The sequence below is a fragment of the Octopus bimaculoides genome, chromosome 6 (genome assembly GCF_046866305.1).
Source record: "Octopus bimaculoides isolate indiv1 chromosome 6, ASM4686630v1, whole genome shotgun sequence".
NCBI classification, from domain to species: Eukaryota; Metazoa; Mollusca; class Cephalopoda; order Octopoda; family Octopodidae; genus Octopus; species Octopus bimaculoides.
This window is the reverse complement of record NC_142933.1, coordinates 88,706,105-88,723,527: the sequence shown is the minus strand read 5'-3', so window position 1 is coordinate 88,723,527 and position 17,423 is coordinate 88,706,105. Positions and strand designations below refer to the sequence as shown.

Sequence of the window (17,423 nt, the reverse complement as noted above, 5' to 3'; positions counted from 1 at the left end):
ATCTTTCATCTTCAAATTTGTGATCGTATCAATCCTTCTTTCTTCTGTAGGTTGACCCTTTAGAATTCCCTCCTTGTTCATGCCTTCCTGCAGGTGTTAACTGCAGGGCCATTGATGGAATCAGTCTGACTGGTCTAAGAGGGCTTGCAGAGGCCATGAACCCTGCTACTTTCTCTGGACCCAACAAGTAAAAATTAAAAAAAAAAATTTTCTTTTGTCTCTTGCTTTACTCAAAACCTAATTTTATTGTGTCCCATTTCCTCAGGCTTTGATGGGTTTTCAGTTGGATGGTCGGATGAAGAAATCAAAATTTGAATTTGATAATGAAGAGATCCGTTATTCACATCGATTTGCACCATTTGTACACTTCGTTACTCCCCCTATGGTACACTATTCACGTTACAAGGTAAGATTATGGCTTCTTTTTTGTGGGGTTTTGTCATTATACACGCTTTATATTATAACTTGCTTCAATATGCCCTGCTGGCAATAGATTTTACTGTTGCCTCATGGTGGAGTTGTTTGTCATAAAAAGGGCCGTCATTTCTATAAGTTCTTTTGAATTTATATTTTGTTCTCTTTGTTTTTACTGCATGTAAATTGTGAAAAAAAAATTAAATGAGACTAAAAGAAACCCACAGATTTCTCTACACATTTTATTTAGCAGTCATGTCTATAAATTATTGACATATTGGTAGTAGTTAACCCTTTCGTTACTGTAATTATTTGTGTTTCTTTCAATTACTTTAAATTTAACAAAGAATTTAGTAAAATAACTGTTATCATTCAGCTAGTGTTAGGAACATAAATTATGACTAAGGTTTGGTGGAAGATTTTAATTCAAAATTTTATGAAAACAAGACATCTGTCCCCAGTGCCAGTTTCAGCTGGGTTGGTAACGAAAGGGTTAAAGGAGTACTTTTGCAGTAATACTTATTTAACTATGTCCCATTTTAAATGTTTCAGTGTTTTTTGACTGTTTATCATTTAGTTAAATTTTTGTTTACCTAATTTTTGTCAAATTTCTTTCTTCAACTTTGGAATTTTCCTCAGGAAATGAATGATTTATCAAAGTATAATTATGAACGAGCATCTACTGAAATGTATGGGTTAGCTTGTAAACAATTCCACCAGGCTAAGACCTTCTATGAGAATATACCCAATCCCAACGAGGAAGTGAGTTTTGTCTTTGAAATATTTTAAAAAAATGTTATTTATTTATTTCAGTATGATTTCAATTCAACTAACTTAACCATTTCTTTTCTGAAACTTGATGTTCTATCCAGTTATAAGAAACCAGTGAATTTTATTTCAAAATTTGATCTTCATCTGTTTATATCATTAATGTTGTTTCATGTCTGCCTATCCATGGCATGAATTAGATTTTCTGAGACAGTGTTTTTTGGCCAGATGCTCTTACCCTTTTAGTTGCCCCTCTCAATTGACATGCAGGGACACAGTGTACCTATTCTGAAACTGGAATACATGTAACAACATATTTCAGTGTATGTGTAAATTACTAAAGTAACTTTTTTAATATAAAAAGATGTCCTTCTTGTCAACATATCTCACTTGCATCCAAAGCCAGACATGTTTTAACAGAATGTTAAAAACAATGGACATTGCTTGTGTGTTGGTGATACACATTCATTTTACAACTCTTACACGATGTCAAGACAAGGTCTCTCACACACACACACACACACACACACCCATGAATATGTTTATCAAATCCACTCACAAAGCTTTGGTCAGGCTGGGGCTATTGTAGAAGACACTTGCCCAAGGTGCTATTGAGCAGGACTGAACCCGGTAACATATGGTTGGGAAGTGAACTTCTTAACTAGCAACTTATTTAGAATGATATTTGTCTCTCTTCTGTTTTAATGCTTCACAGTCTGTCGATAGATGCTGGCATTTATGAGCTTCTGCAATTCTTTGATTGTTTATTTGTGCTCACAGTACCCTCTACACAGTTACTCAACATGTTAAAAATACCAGCCAGATTTCTTCAAATATAGCTTAAAAAAAAAAGAAAGAAAAGATGAGGAGAGAACTTATTGAACAATATAATCCCTGATATATGACTGGAATGCTTTTATTCATAGATTTACTGAATTGGGGTGAACCTAGAGCTAAACAACAAAATATTTACAAACATTGCCCCATGAAATATTGGAATGGGCAGCAGTAACAGCTTCTGGCATGATATTTTTATTGATATTCGGTACAGTGTATACTGTAATAACTTTCATTGTTTATATTGAGTCTGATTGTGTTTAGTACACTAACCTCCAGTTACATGTGAGACATTAAGTCCAATTTATGCCAGCATGGAAAAACAGGCGTAAAACGATGACGATAATGATGATGAATATTAACAGTATGTAAAATTAGAAGATGGTGGATGAATGATTGTGTGTGTGTGTGTATGTATATATGTATGCGTGTGTGTGTATGTTTGTATATATATAAATGTATATATAAGTGTGGGTGTATATATATATATATATATGCATTGAATTGGGTTTTTAACTAGTGTAAACATGGTGATAATCATCTAATATGTCTGCCCTGTTCTCCATTTTCATAACATACACTGCTGTTTTGCTTTTGTGAAATTTAAACTTTTGACTTTCATTTTTAGTTCTTACTAGTTAAAAAGTAAAATAAAAAGGAATGTATTTAATGATTATTATTATTTTTTTTTTAAAATTTGTTTTTCCGTAATCCAAACATCATATAAGCTTACAGTATGGTGATGGCTGTTTGATTTCTGGTGCGTAAGTAAAGTGAATGAAATCTTAACAAATGATTACTGCCTGTCTTTTGATAAATTATTCCCAGAAGGAAAGATCACCATCATATTTGCAGGCAATCAAAGAAAGAGTTTAACATAAAGTTGTTTATGATATTGATTTCAAATTTTGGCACTCTGAAAGGCAAAGTCAACCTCAGTGGAATTTGAACACAGAACGTAAAGATGGATGAAATGCTTAGTGGCATTTCATCTGGTGTGCTAATGATTCTACCATCTCACTGCATTAATGTTGTTTATGATATTAACAGACAAAAATAAATGTATTTATAATAAAAAAAAGCAAAAAACTCCATGAGCCATTACTATTTTAATGTTTAATCTTTTTCTATTGGCTTAAGTTGGAGTGTCTTGGGATATAACATCCTTTTATTTGTCTTAATTTTGCTTCTCAGTGTATGGGGCTTTGGCTATGACCTAATTAATCTCTGGTCTTTATTTACCAAAGGAATCTTCCACCACTAAATAATGGTATTTTCATATTTGGCATGCATTATCCATTGACACTACATATCAAGTTGGAATTAAGTTCACTGAAATATTGGTAAATTAGCAATGCCTTACTCAACCTCTTCTCGACTTCACTAATAAACTACCAATGTGGCAAATTGCCAGAATTGTTTGAATGTTTGATAGAATGCTTTTGGTATTTGTTCTCACTCTTTACACTCTTGAAGTATATTTCATTGTCTTCAAGAATCTTTAAAAAACATAGTTTGAACATAGTTTTTTTTCCTTATACTTCGACATTATCAAAAGCTGAGATCTAGTTTGATTTTGTAGGTCATCAAATTTTAATGATGAATTTCTTTCATGATTTCAGGTTCAAAACCTAATCAAAATTGCAAAAACTAATTATGTTGTGATGAAACTATTGTTAAGTGGTCACAAAAAGGACTCCTCAGTAAGTATATTCAGTTTGTATTCTTTCCTTCATATGAATCTTGGGATTAGTGTAATCTGCTCCCAAGTGTTTCACACATTACAGATTATTAATTTTCTGAATGTCTTTTCAGATGCTACTCTGAAAACATTTAACTCTTTAGCATTCAGATTATTCTGTCAAATGGAATACTTATTTATTCATTTTGTTAATCGAACTAAATTCGACGACTGGCACCCATGTGGCAAGCCAAGTGAGACCATAATCTAAGGCCTCTGCCAGGGGAGTAGCCAGCCCACTTATGCGTACCTTTCCTTCATTGGACACTAAACTCCACTTGCAAAGACCTGTTGAGGCAAGTGAAATCGAAATCGAACTAAATTCAACGACTGGCACCCATGCCAACATCTCCTCCATTGGACACTGAACTCGGCTTGCGAAGACCTGTTGGGGCAAGTGAAAGCAATTGTTACCGTATTTCTTTTGAATTTTCTTACAAGCTCAGCCCGAGGCTATAGTAGAAGACACTTGCCCAAAGTGCCATGCAGTGGGATTGAACCTGGAATCATGTGGTTGGTAAGCAAGCTACTTACCGCACAGCCACTCCTGCACCTATCTGTTTATTTTCAGAGCAAGAATTGTTATATAAGATATTTACAACTAAAAAAAGACAGATGAGAGCAGTTAAAAAAATATGCAATAACTTTGTAGAATTAAAATTAAATATTTTTCTTTGTTGTTTTTACAGGATCCACCCGAATTTGACTTCAGCCTCAGCAAAGTTTGTCCTGTAATTAAATTAAATTAATTTGGCACCTGTGTATTATTCTACCTTTTGGCATACCAATGTCATTAGAATGAGGAGCTGATCTAAACCAAAACTTACATTGGTTCGTTCAGGTGGATTGAGTGTTTTGTTGTTACTGCTATGTGCACAAATGGTCTGAACATTGGCTGATGTTGATCAGAGACAAATAAATACCTGCTTTGTTGCAAACAATTCTTTGATTGCATCAGTTTTTAAATCTTTTGTTAAAAATTGATAATAAAAATTTTAAAAATACTTTGTTTCTTTCCTTATTGCTTTCATTAGTGGTTGGCGTTAGGAAGGGCATCCAGCTGTAGAAACTCTGCCAAATTTAGATTGGAGCCTGGTGTTGCCATCCAGTTTCACCAGTCCTCAGTCAAATCGTCCAACCCATGCTAGCATGGAAAGCGGATGTTAAACGATGATGATGATGATGATGAATTCTGTTTAATTGTCTGTAATAATTATAGGCAATTAATAATTGTATAATAATTGCATAGTATTTTTAAAATGCCAAACCATTAAGCAGGAAATGTATGTAAAATTGATTATTAATTGCATGTGTAAATAAAGTCAGTTTTGATTAATAGATAAAATTATTTTCTAATTTTGAGCAAGAAACTAGCAAAATGTATTAGATTGAATATAAATTTGATGGAGATTTTGAGACTTCATTTTCATGAGTTAAAGTAGAAAGTTTGCTGTGTTTACCAACAAATGGTGCTAAAAAATCAAATGAATTAAAGACTATCAAGATTTAGATTTATGGTAACTGTTTAATGAAATGTCAATAAATTAACCCTTTCATTTCTATATTTCTGTTAAAACACATTGCTTTTATTTCAATTAATTTTTAAAATAACAAAGAATTTAGTAAAATAATTTTGTCATTTTTAATCCGGTGTTTAGACATGAATTAACATAAAACTTTGATGGTGGGTTTTAGTATAACCCTTTAGCATTCAGATTTCTATGTCCAATTTATTGTTTATTTAGTCACATTGTTTGAAATTTATCAGGCATTTATCCCATAGCTTCAGTATTGTGATTAAGTAATTGTATATTTTTAGAATGACATTGTAGAGTAGGTGTGAGAGGTTGGATCTGGTCAATTTTTGACTTAAAACAGGTAGAATATTTTGGCTGGATATGGCTGGTTTAAATGCTAAAGGGTTAAATCACTTTAAATCAGGAAATTTATATCATAAAATTAATCTCAGGTGGGCTGGTATCAGACGATTGCTCAGGAATCAGAGAGGCACTCCAGGTAGAGTCATTACTTCTTTGAAATGAGAAATCACAGCCCTGATGTTATGCACCTGTGGTAAAAAAATGTCTCAGGAAGAATTGCTGGACAGGTTTTACAGGCAAAAACCAACTGGCAGAAAACCCAGGGGCAGACCATAAACAAGATGGCTGGATAACATCCGTGAACTTAACTTGTCACAATTGGCAAACCAGCTAGATCAATTGGAGGCTGTTGCTTCAGGCAGGCCCTGATATCTTCTCTTCCTTATCTTCCCAATCTCTCTTGGATCTTCCTCTAATATCCAACAAAGTTTATACCTTCGCTAAGGAATTCTAATAATCCAAAAAAGTAGAAGTTTTTCCCTTGCTTTGCTTGACTAAAATATAATGCTAGTTAACTCCAAGCATTTTCTTAATCACTGTATTATAACTCTATTATGGTTATTTCTGATGTTGAAAACACTGGGAACAATAAAACCAAAGTTTTTATATTTTCTGTTTAAGAAACCAACATCTTATCCCCTTGATCATTGTGAAACCTTAACATCGGACACTTATTTTCAGCAGGAGATATACTACAGCCTTACCTACCTCCATACTACTACAATGAACTAAATACCATGCCAATATCTGAAACGATTTCTGTATTTTGAGTGAGGGTGGGACTGAAGATAGAGGAGGTCTGAATAAAATACTAAGAGAGATAAAATCATATAAGTCATTTAGTTCAGAACTAGATCTACTCCTTTACCATCCTTCCATTAAATCATATAAATTTCTTCACAATGGATTCGTGAGAAAAGCGAATAAGAGTTTCAAGTGAGCAAATGTAGATTTCAAGAGATAACTTGTAAAATGACCTCATGTTTTGTTAATTCAATATATTTACTATTTGTAAGTCATCTATTCCCAAAAGTTTAGTAACTGGGGGGGAATTAGATTCCACTGGAATTCATCTCAGCATGTTTAAACCCTATTCATAGCTCCTGTCACCATCCTTTTATTGTAAGCTCGGCATTTTGTATATTTACTCAAGTGCTGTATGATAAAGAAAAGTCTATATGTTTATATCTTAACCAAGTAAGCCAACATTTATAAACAGTAATATCCAGGGAAAAAAATCAAATATTTGAATTCTAGAACTTTAGTAACTTTTGTGTATTTTAAAAGGGAATGGTTTCAAACATATGGAATGAAATTGTAAACTAAATAAACAAAAGTATATATTTTCACTCATTTGTTTCCCCTGAACTAAGAATTCTTTTGTTTTCATCTGAAATATGTAATGTTTTTTTTAAATAAAGTTTTAGTTCTGATAATTTTAAGGGCAGGAGACATCAAATGCTATGAGATTCATGATTTTTTCCAAGAGTATTAATGGTGAATATGACCCAAGAATAGAAATTGGGTGGCTTGATAACCTCAGAAAATATTGGTGTCTTTTGATAGCTTTGTTTAATTTATGTTGTGCAATGGAAAGGGGTCGTGCTCATAGCCTTTGTTAACCTTTCCAGGTTGAAGTTGTTAATGTGAATGATGTTTAGTTTGAAGCTATTCAGACTGGTGCATACAAGGAAAATGTAGACAGAAAAGGGAGTTCCAGAAAATTACAACAACGCGGATGAAGAATCAGCTAAGTGTTGAGATGGTGATTATGGGTGAATATGAAACAGGAGCATTGAAAGGGGTTTCACATGGTTGGTATACAACTTGCTGGTTCAGGAGAGCAAAACCATTGCAATAACCTTTTGAAGAAATGAAGAGAGGACCTAAAACATCTACAGATTGCTATGTAACATACTGATGAGAGAAAGTTTGATAATTAAACAGAGACAAGTAAGGTGGACTTGGTCAGAGCACAGTAGTTACTTATTGTTGATACTGTTTAAGGTTATTCTGTCTGGATGTATACTACAACAATAACTGCAGAGGAACAGTGGCTGTCATTCTCTAACAGTCCACCTTGCTTGTTCTGAGAATGGAACCACTGATGTGTAATTTCCATGAAAGATCACCAGAGGTTTATGATTGTAGCCTTAATTGTGTGAGGAATATAGAAGAACATCTCCAGGAGGACCATTTCAGTTACCCACTTAGAAGTCTTTTATGGTTTAAGAGTGTAGCAAATTTTTAGTCGAGAGTAATCAGCATAGAATTGGTAGTTTTGATCAATTTGTTGACCTGAAGTGTGAGAGGGTTTAATATAAGGAGTTGTTTTGCACTAGGATTATGTGAGGTGGATTGCTTTGATGAGGCAATGATTAGAGGATCTGATTTAGAAAGAGACTGTGATAGAAGGATAAAAACTGGGGCTGGAGGTGAGAAAGAGTTTAAGAATATTTGGAGAGTTTATACATGTAAGTGAGAAGACAATGTATACAGGCTGTCCAAAGTGGCAAATGTCAAAGAATTTGTAGCAGGGATGTTATTCTGGGTTGAATTGAAGAGCCAAGAAAAGTTGAGCATATGTAGATGGCTGAGCATTTAAGTAGAAGTGAGTTGAGCTACATAACCTCAGTGTTAAACAAGAAGTAGCTGGATAAGTGCTGGAGGCTGGAAGAATTTAGAGAATGGTAAAGCTAGTAAATGAGTGTAAAGGAATGAAGAAGAGGGACTTTGTTGAGTAGAGTTCAATACTCAAAAACTGAATAAATCTGTAAACTATCTAAATGTTCAGATTAGAGATATTTACTTAATGTTGCCACTTTGACAAGTACCTGCTGAAACAATGGAAAATCATGCCATTACCTGACTTAATGAATCATTAATTTTATTTTTACCAGGAACAATCATTCTCCCTATTCCTTGTTTCACTTTTAATCAATTAAGAGACATTCATGATCACACACTATTTTATTGTAATACTTCTATTTCCAAGTTCATTTCCACTTAACTGAATTGTTCTATGCTTAACTATTTATCAGAAATATGCACAATTTCTCTATTCAGCTTTAACCAATAACAGATACTCTCATTCTTACTCTAGATAACAATACAGTTTCAGTTCTCTAAATTTCCATATTTATTTTCACATAGTTACTCATTACTCTTAGTAATATTTTACATATTCTTTATGTTCTTTACCTTACCGTTCGGTTATGAATGACAATAGGACTGCACCTAGAAAGTTCCCCTCCTTGGCACAAATCTGGGTAATGTCGTTTTTATGGAAAACCAGTAGTTGCCCATGCATACTATCCACCCCTCTCCATGCCACAGATGTTATCCAAGGTCCCCTCCTTGGCACAAATCTGGGTAATGTCGTTTTTATGGAAAACCAGTAGTTGCCCATGCATACTATCCATCCCTCTCCATGCCACAGATGTTATCCAAGGGAAAGGCAAAGGCCAATACAGCTTGGCACCAGTGACATCGCGACTCATTTCTACATCTGAGTGAACTGGAGCAACGTAAAATAAAGTGTGTTGCTCAAGAACACAACATAAACATCTAATCTGGGGATTGAACTCACTACTTCATGATTGCGAGCCCAATGCTTTAACCACTGAGCCATGCACCTTCACAAAATATATATCATCATCATCATCATTGTTTAACATCCACCTTCCATTCTTATTTCTTTATTGCTCACAAGGGGCTAAACATAGAGGGGACAAACAAGGACAGACAAAGGGATTAAGTTGATTACATCGACCCCAATGCGTAACTGGTACTGATGTTGGTGTGTTTACGTCCCCGTAACTTAGCGGTTCGGCAAAAGAGATCGATAGAATAAGTACTAGGCTTACGAAGAATAAGTCCTGGGGTCGATTTCTTCGACCAAAGGCAGTGCTTCAGCATGGCCGCAGTCAAATGACTGAAACAAATAAAGGAAAAGAATATATGTGCGTGTGTGTATATGCGTGCGTGTGCGCAAAACCATCGGGCAATTAAATTTACACTGATATAGTCACGTTTTTAACGTTAGACCACAGAAACAATGATATTTTATGGTAGGATGTAAGAATGTTTCAGGACAGGACACTAATTCGTGTAAAAGTTGCAGAACTTAAGATTAATGTTTCTAGGATTTGTCTGAAACGAAATCAGGATTTATCGAGTCAGAGTTCAACTATTCAATTGTGCCGCAGGGTGGGCTTGATGCATTACTGCAATGGGTGTTAACATCAAATATACAAAAGAGAATTAATTGGAAGGGAGGGATTATTAGAGCCAGTTGAAAGTATCAGTTACTCTGGTAGTCACTTTGTGCATCATGTCATGTGTTAGGATGGCGGCGTTGGGGCCCGTCATGCGTTTAGGATGCTGCAGATAAAAAGGGGAGGAGCGCCAGTAACCCCAGGACCTCGGGTCCAGGTTATTTTTGTCGGACTGGTTGCGTATATATCGATATATACGTGGGTGTGTCTACTAATATGCTTTTGTGTTCGTATATATAAACATGTGCATGCGTATACACATACATGCATACGTATAAACATATAAGTAAGTAACTGAACATATTTATACATGTGTATGCGTGTATTTATACATAATATATCTGAGTATGTGTGGATGTTGTTGAGTGAGTGGGTGGGTTTGAAAAGACATGTCACCTTCATTTGTCATAAAAAAAACTGGTCATTTAACTGAACCTATTGCCTCCCAATCTTCATAATTTATTATTTCTGTCAAATTTCTACCACTCTGATCATTTATCCTTCGAACATCCACCTTAAATTCCGCCTCATAACTGAAACTTCTTCCTAACATGACCGCCGTGTCATAATTATTACGTATTAGCTTCCTTAATCATAACCCCTCCCATATAAACCAATTGCTTCATACCCATCCTTTGAATTAAATGTTATTTAAGTTCAATGCTAGTCGTTAGATTTTAGAGTTTGAATTAGCCGTACACTTGGCGTAACTCGAAGTTACTGTCAAAAAGAAATATATATATATATATATATATATATATATATAAAATAACAAGAAAATGCACTCCAGGTGCCCCAGCATGGCCACAGTCCAACGACTGGCATAAGCAAAACATAGAAGATAAACACACACGCATATATGCAGACATCCTCTGATATATATACATACACACACGCGCAAATCATATCACTTGCTTTTAAAGAAACACATTAAACATTTTTCTTTTTTTTTTTTGGTGAAATATTATTTTCGGCCTCTTAAATGCCCGTTTAATAGTCGCGACAGTCCCAAGGCATCACGTTCTTCGTCCCCGCCGTCAACGCCACTGCCTTCGCCAACTTCGCTATTGTCGCTCCTGCTGCTACTCTCAAAGAATCAAGTTACCATCCAACTCGAAGTTAAACAGAAGCGAAACTTCTTTTTCGAAAGATTCTCCACTTGGAGAAGGACAAGATGAGGGACCGAATAGCAATATATCTAGTTTTACTAGCAGGGCTCATTACTGTAGCCAGAAGGTAATTATTATACGTTTTTTTTTAAATCTCTGTTTTTGTGGTGGTACCATAGTATGAATCTCTTCATACATTGAAAAAGGAAAAAAAAAAAGCACGTTCAATCACTCACGTACAAACATTTGTTTCTGGTCACTGTTTATATAAAGTGTGTGTGCGTATGTGTGTGTGTGTGTGTGTATTCATATACACACATATATCGACCGATTTCTTACATAGATGCAATCACAAAGTTTGTATCTATGAATGCGAGTAGTTGTGTGTGTGTGTGTGTGTGAGCGTGGATGGATGCGTTTATACCACAGTATTTGACTGCTACCTATTTTATTGTACGAACCCCAAAGGATGAAATGCAAAGTTGATCTAGATAGGTTTCGAAATCAGAAATAGCCTAATTATATTACAAACATATATCTCGCTTCTACCAAACTCTCTCAATCTCTTTGCTTGCTTGTTTGTTTCACAGTGTGTGTGTGTTTGTGTACATACATACATACATACATACATACATACATGCATACACACATGCATACATACATACATACAAACAATTGTGTATGAATGCATAACATAAATATGGGTTTCAAATTTTGGCACAAGGCCAGCAACACCTGCGTAGGGGGTTAGTCGATTATATCGACCCCAGTACTCAACTGGTGTTTATATTATAGATTCCCGAAAGAATGAAAGGCAAAGTCGACCTCGGCGGAATTTGAACTCAGAACATAAAGACAGACGAAATACCGCTAAGTATTTCGCCCAGTATGTTAACGTTTCTGCCAGCTCGCTGCCTTACATATTATAAATCGACCTCAGGACAAGTTCGTTGTATGCCTAGTACTTATTCTATCGGTTTTTTTTTCCGAACCGCTAAGTTACGGGGACGTAACACACACACACACGTCTTCAGTAAAGGGTGAGTGCTTGTGCCTGATGAGTTAAACGTTTCACATACATCTGCCTGAGAATCATGCTGAGGGTCTTCTTGTCTGTGAAATACTCAACCACTTACATGCTAATTCAATGAGTAAGTAGTTAGTTAAATCGATCGAACAACTGAACACTCACCGTCGAAGTCAACGGAGATGCATTTACATTGGCTCTCCATACATTGTATCCAGAATCAGGGTTTCTAAGCAACGGCAATGCAGACCAACACAGCTTCGCATTCCTACACGTGTGTTCCTCTCCACCTTCGTTTTCTCATAACTTCCAGAAAAATTGATATTTTTAAATGAAATTTTCTGCAAACATGCTTCAGATTGTGTAGATCCCAACTATATCGGAATTTGTTTGGAAATATTTTTTCTGTGGGTGGAAAGACGAGTTTCGGAAAGTTCACACGAATAGGCTTTGTTTCCTCTACCACCTTCAGAAAATAGGTATTTTTTTAATGAATTTTTTAAACAAATACTTTCCAGAGTGTATAAATTACGATTATAAGGGAATTTGATGTAAAAAGAAAAATAGTGAGCACATAGACATATACATTGACACACATCACAATATTTTTTGAAAGTATGCGGTGAAGTCACTTGGCGCAGATTGACCTTGAACTCTGTTGCACATGCATACTAAGTTATAACATTCTTGCTCACTTCTGTTGTTTGTAGCAGTGCTTGGACATAAAATGTGTAAAGCATGGTCGTCTCAGAAAGAAGATTAGGTTTCAGCTGTATAAGATCTCATTGATTGTGTTGAGAAAGATGAAAACTTTTTGAAAACAGTCATATCAGGTGACGAATTGTAGATCTGGCTGTGACCCCAAAAACCAAGGCTCAGTCTCCACAGTAAAAGACCCCAACGGGATTTCAAGATGTCAAGGAAATCCAAGAGAATGCAATGAAGTAGTTGCTTGATATCCCAAAAAAGGAGTTCCAGAAATGCTTCCATCAATGAAACAATGCTGGATGAAGTGTGTGGCTTCAGAAGGGGACTATTTTGAAGGAGATTAGATGTTGAATTGATATGTGTTGTAATTTTCTTTTTATAGTACCTGTCTCAAAACTTTTTGATCAGACCTCGTATTCAGGATAAATTATTGTCTTATGTATACAATACATTTTTATGGTAGTATGAGATTTGAGGGAGATTTGGTTATTTCTACCAAACTGAATGACGTCAAGGTAGGGAACTTGTAGCCTTAAGGACTTCCATGTGGCCCTCTGAAGAGCTAAGTGGAACCTTTTAAAATAAATTCAATGTTTGAGGGAAATCCTTATACTAGATTATATATCTTTTAGGTTTTTCTTTTTAAAAACCTATTTTACTAGTGCTTTATATGTAGGAGCAGCACCAGTGCTTTTTATGAGAAATAATTAAATATAGTGAGGCCAAATATTTCTAGCAATTAGGAATGTCAAAATCAGTTCCTAAGAATATATAAATCTGTCCCTCTAGGTTCTGTTCTGTTGTTTTGAGGTTTGATTGCAGTGTGTAGCATCACGGGCAAGAGTTTTCTGTCATAGCGTTGAGTTCACCTAAGGCTTGTAAGTGAAACTTTGTTAGACTGAAGCTGTAGAAACCTGTTTGAGAGACTGTTCCACTTCTTGAATAATAGACCAGTTTAATGCTACCACCAGCCCTTAGCTGCTTTCTGTGGGATCCACCCTGTCAAAATCTCCATTTTGACTCTTTGACATTAAGACTACCCTGTCAAATGTAATGATTACTTACATTATTTTGAATTAATCATGCATTGTCTTGTAGCTTTGAGATTTTGATGATGTGATTGTTTATTTTTTGAATAACATTGTTGGGTAGGTGTGAGATGCTGGATCTGGTTGATTTTTAACATAAGACTGCTAGATATTTGGGCCAGACATAGCTGGCTTTACTGCTAAACAGTTAATGATAATGTCCTGCTTCTCTCTCCTTCCCCCAGTCTTGGAGGGTCTGTAAAGGTAATGAACATCACCCTTAATCATTAAAACAAAACGATATTCATGTCATGGTACCTGAGTGTATGAAATACATAAGGCAATATCAGTGTGGTTTTGAACTTAGTACAAAAGGGACTTAACTTAATATTTAGTTTGAATGGATGTTTTCTACCATGTCTTCTGTAACCTTCCCACACTTTAATGTAAAGTTATCCCATATAATATATTAGCACCACAGGAAAAGTGACCACAGCTTTCCTCTATTTCTCCTGTCATCTTCTACAGTAACCAATTAGATGACAGAGTGTATGGCACCTGTGCCCAGCGTCGCCTTTCTGGTACTTGTGCCCATGGCATATGTAAGGACTTTCAAGTGAGATCGTTGCCAGTACCGCTGGACTGGCTCTTGTGCAGGTGGCACATAAAATACACCATTTTGAGTGTGGCTGTTGCCAGTTCCACCTGACTGGCCCTCGTGCCGGTGACACGTAAAAGCACCCACTACACTCTTGGAGTGGTTGGCGTTAGGAAGGGCAACCAGCTGTAGAAACTCTGCTAGATCAGATTGGAGCCTGGTGCAGCCATCTGGTTCGCCAGTCCTCAGTCAAATTGTCCAACCCATGCTAGCATGGAAAGCGGACGTTAAACGATGATGATGATGATGATGAAATTTTTAATTGATAGATCAAATGATGGTTTTAATTATAGTAAAAAAAAAAAGTATTGTGCAGAACACGATAAATAGGTGATTGTACAAGACAAACAAGCCAAATATTAATTAATATGGAATTCAATTGAAAGTTATGTTAACATACAAAATTAGTCTCGTATATTATTTATGTAAAACAATTTTCTATTTCCTTATATGTAAATGGGTTGAAGGCCATACAAACATATTTTTGGGGTTCATTTGTATGTGTGTTAGAGTAAAATGTGTTTTTTGTTTACATAACTATAATACAAGCAAGTATGTTTGTGTATATATATATAAGTGTTCATGTATATGTATTTGTTTATACATAATGTGTGTGTGTGTATATATATATATATATATATATATATATATATATATATATATATATATATATATATATATATATGTATATATATATATATATATATATATATATATATATACATACATATATATATATACATACACACACATATATATACATACATACACATATATGTATGTGTATGTAGAGATGTGGTTATAAAACTTGCTTCCAATCACAAAATTATGGGTTTGATTCTATTGCATGGTATCTTGGGACAAATGTCTTTTTCTATAACAGTGCATTGATCCAAGCCTTGTGTGTGAAATTGGGTCAATGGAAACTGTGTGGAAGCTCATCAGATGAACTGTACATGTAATTCAAAAGTCCATATTTGTCCACACTGTTTCATGCTGATTCTGTCTCAGGATTATGCAAAGAGTATACATGTTTTATGGTATACTTAGCCACTTACATTTTAATTCAGTGAACAGTTGATTGAGCAAGTGAAAACTCTCAGTTAGAAATTCTGACTGAAATAATTTCCCAACCACATGTGCTAGTAACATGTAAGAAGCACCTATTCTGGGGCCACATGATAATGGCCCATGCTGGCACCACATAAAAAGCGCCTGTGCTTATGTTATGTAAAGGAGCACTTGTGACGGCACCATGTAAAAGAGGACCCATGCTGGCATCACATAAAAAGTACTTGTGCTGGTGCCATGTAAAAGGCACCCAGTACATTATGCAAAGTTGTTGGTGTTAGGAAGGCCATCCAGTCATAGAAACCATGCTAAAATTGATGGCTAGAGCCTAGTGCAGTCCACCAGTTTGCCAGCTCTTGTCAAAGCATCCAACCCATGCCTACATAGAAAATGGATGTAAAATGAAGGTGATGACGACGATGATGATATGTGTAGATATGAGTGATAAAAAGCCAAGCCAATCACTGCAGGACTTGAAATGAGAACATGGAAGTTTGGAACTAAATATTAAAGAGAATTTACTCCAGAACTTTTCTTCTGCCTCTCTACTGTCGGGTGGTAGATGGGAAATGTTGAGTTATCATTATAAACAACTGACATCTTAGTTGATAGCATTTATGTGAAACATGTTTAAATGGGACATACATTAATGTGTAATACACATTAATGTGAAGTGCACATTATCTTTGTTTATCAACCGTATGGTTTTCAGTCACCCTGTGTGGAACCTTGTACAAGTGTCTTTTATTATAGCCCCGAGCCAACAAAAACCTTTGCGGGGATATGGTAGATGGAAACTGAAAGAAACACATCATATATGTGTATGTGTTTGTGTGTGCATGTTTGTGTGTGTGTGTGTGTGTGTGTGTGTGTGTGTGTGTGTGTGTGTGTGTGTGTGCGTCCTTGTCTTGACATCATGTAATAGTGGTAAACATGTCTGGCCATAGGGAATTATTACCTTGCTTGGAAACAAGTGAGGGACTGGCGACAGGAAGAGTATTCAACCATAGAAAATCTGTCACATTGAATTCCATCTGGCTTGGAAAAGGGGACGGAAAAGCATGGAAAAAGGGATGTTAAGACAACAATGATTATTATTTATGCGAAACACATTTACTTGAAGAATACGTTTGTATAAAACATACATTGAAATGTTATAATTTTGCTAACTGTAATGTTTCATACTTATATTTCAGTGGCTACTTTATGAGTTTTCCTTGGATTATGACAGCAAATGAAAGGAGCTGGGCATGTGTACATTTCCAGGATATGACATCAGCTAGTGTGGAAGTTAACCTGACGGCTTCAGCTATGACACTTTTCTCTAAAAAAGAAGTGTACCCCAATGGTAAGTAATATATTGAAATGAACTTGTTTCATCTCTTTTTCTGTCCCAGCCTCATTTCTGTTCTTGTGTGTTAGTATCTTTTATCATTTATCATGGACTTGTTTTCAGTCATTAGACTGTGGCCATGCAGGGGCACCACCTGGAAGAATTCTTAGCCAAATAAATCAAGCTCAGTACTTATTTTTTGCTAAGACTGGTACTTATTTTATTGGTCACTTTTGCTGAACCGTTAAGTTACGGGTGTGTAAGCACACCAACACTGGTTGTCAAGTGGTGTGGACACACACACACACAGAGATGCACAGACAAACATACACACACAGATGCGTGCGCATGCACACACACACACACACAGATGCACAGACAAACACACAGACAAACACACACACACACACAGATGCATGCACGCACACACACTTACACACACACATACACAGATGTACAGACAAACATACACACAGATGCGTGTGCATGCACACACACACACTTACACATACACAGATGCACAAACAAACACATACACAGATATGTGCATGCACACGCACTTACACACACAC

At 35.6% G+C, this 17,423-nt stretch overlaps 2 protein-coding genes across 2 annotated transcripts in view; both read left to right on the top strand.

Moving 5' to 3' along the window:
- The window catches only part of LOC106869346 (N-alpha-acetyltransferase 35, NatC auxiliary subunit), a 44,764-nt gene extending 40,000 nt beyond the window's left edge, over positions 1-4,764 (top strand). Inside the window, exons 17-20 of the mRNA XM_089354213.1 lie at positions 266-406; positions 1,054-1,176; positions 3,642-3,722; positions 4,450-4,764. Coding sequence (XP_089210339.1) covers positions 266-406; positions 1,054-1,176; positions 3,642-3,722; positions 4,450-4,509 — 405 coding nt within the window. The 3' untranslated portion in view covers positions 4,510-4,764. The remainder of the gene's footprint in view (positions 1-265; positions 407-1,053; positions 1,177-3,641; positions 3,723-4,449) is intronic.
- A 6,259-nt stretch (positions 4,765-11,023) lies between these two features.
- The window catches only part of LOC106869359 (pregnancy zone protein), a 65,624-nt gene continuing 59,224 nt past the window's right edge, over positions 11,024-17,423 (top strand). Inside the window, exons 1-2 of the mRNA XM_014915080.3 lie at positions 11,024-11,153; positions 16,715-16,866. Coding sequence (XP_014770566.2) covers positions 11,092-11,153; positions 16,715-16,866 — 214 coding nt within the window. The 5' untranslated portion in view covers positions 11,024-11,091. The remainder of the gene's footprint in view (positions 11,154-16,714; positions 16,867-17,423) is intronic.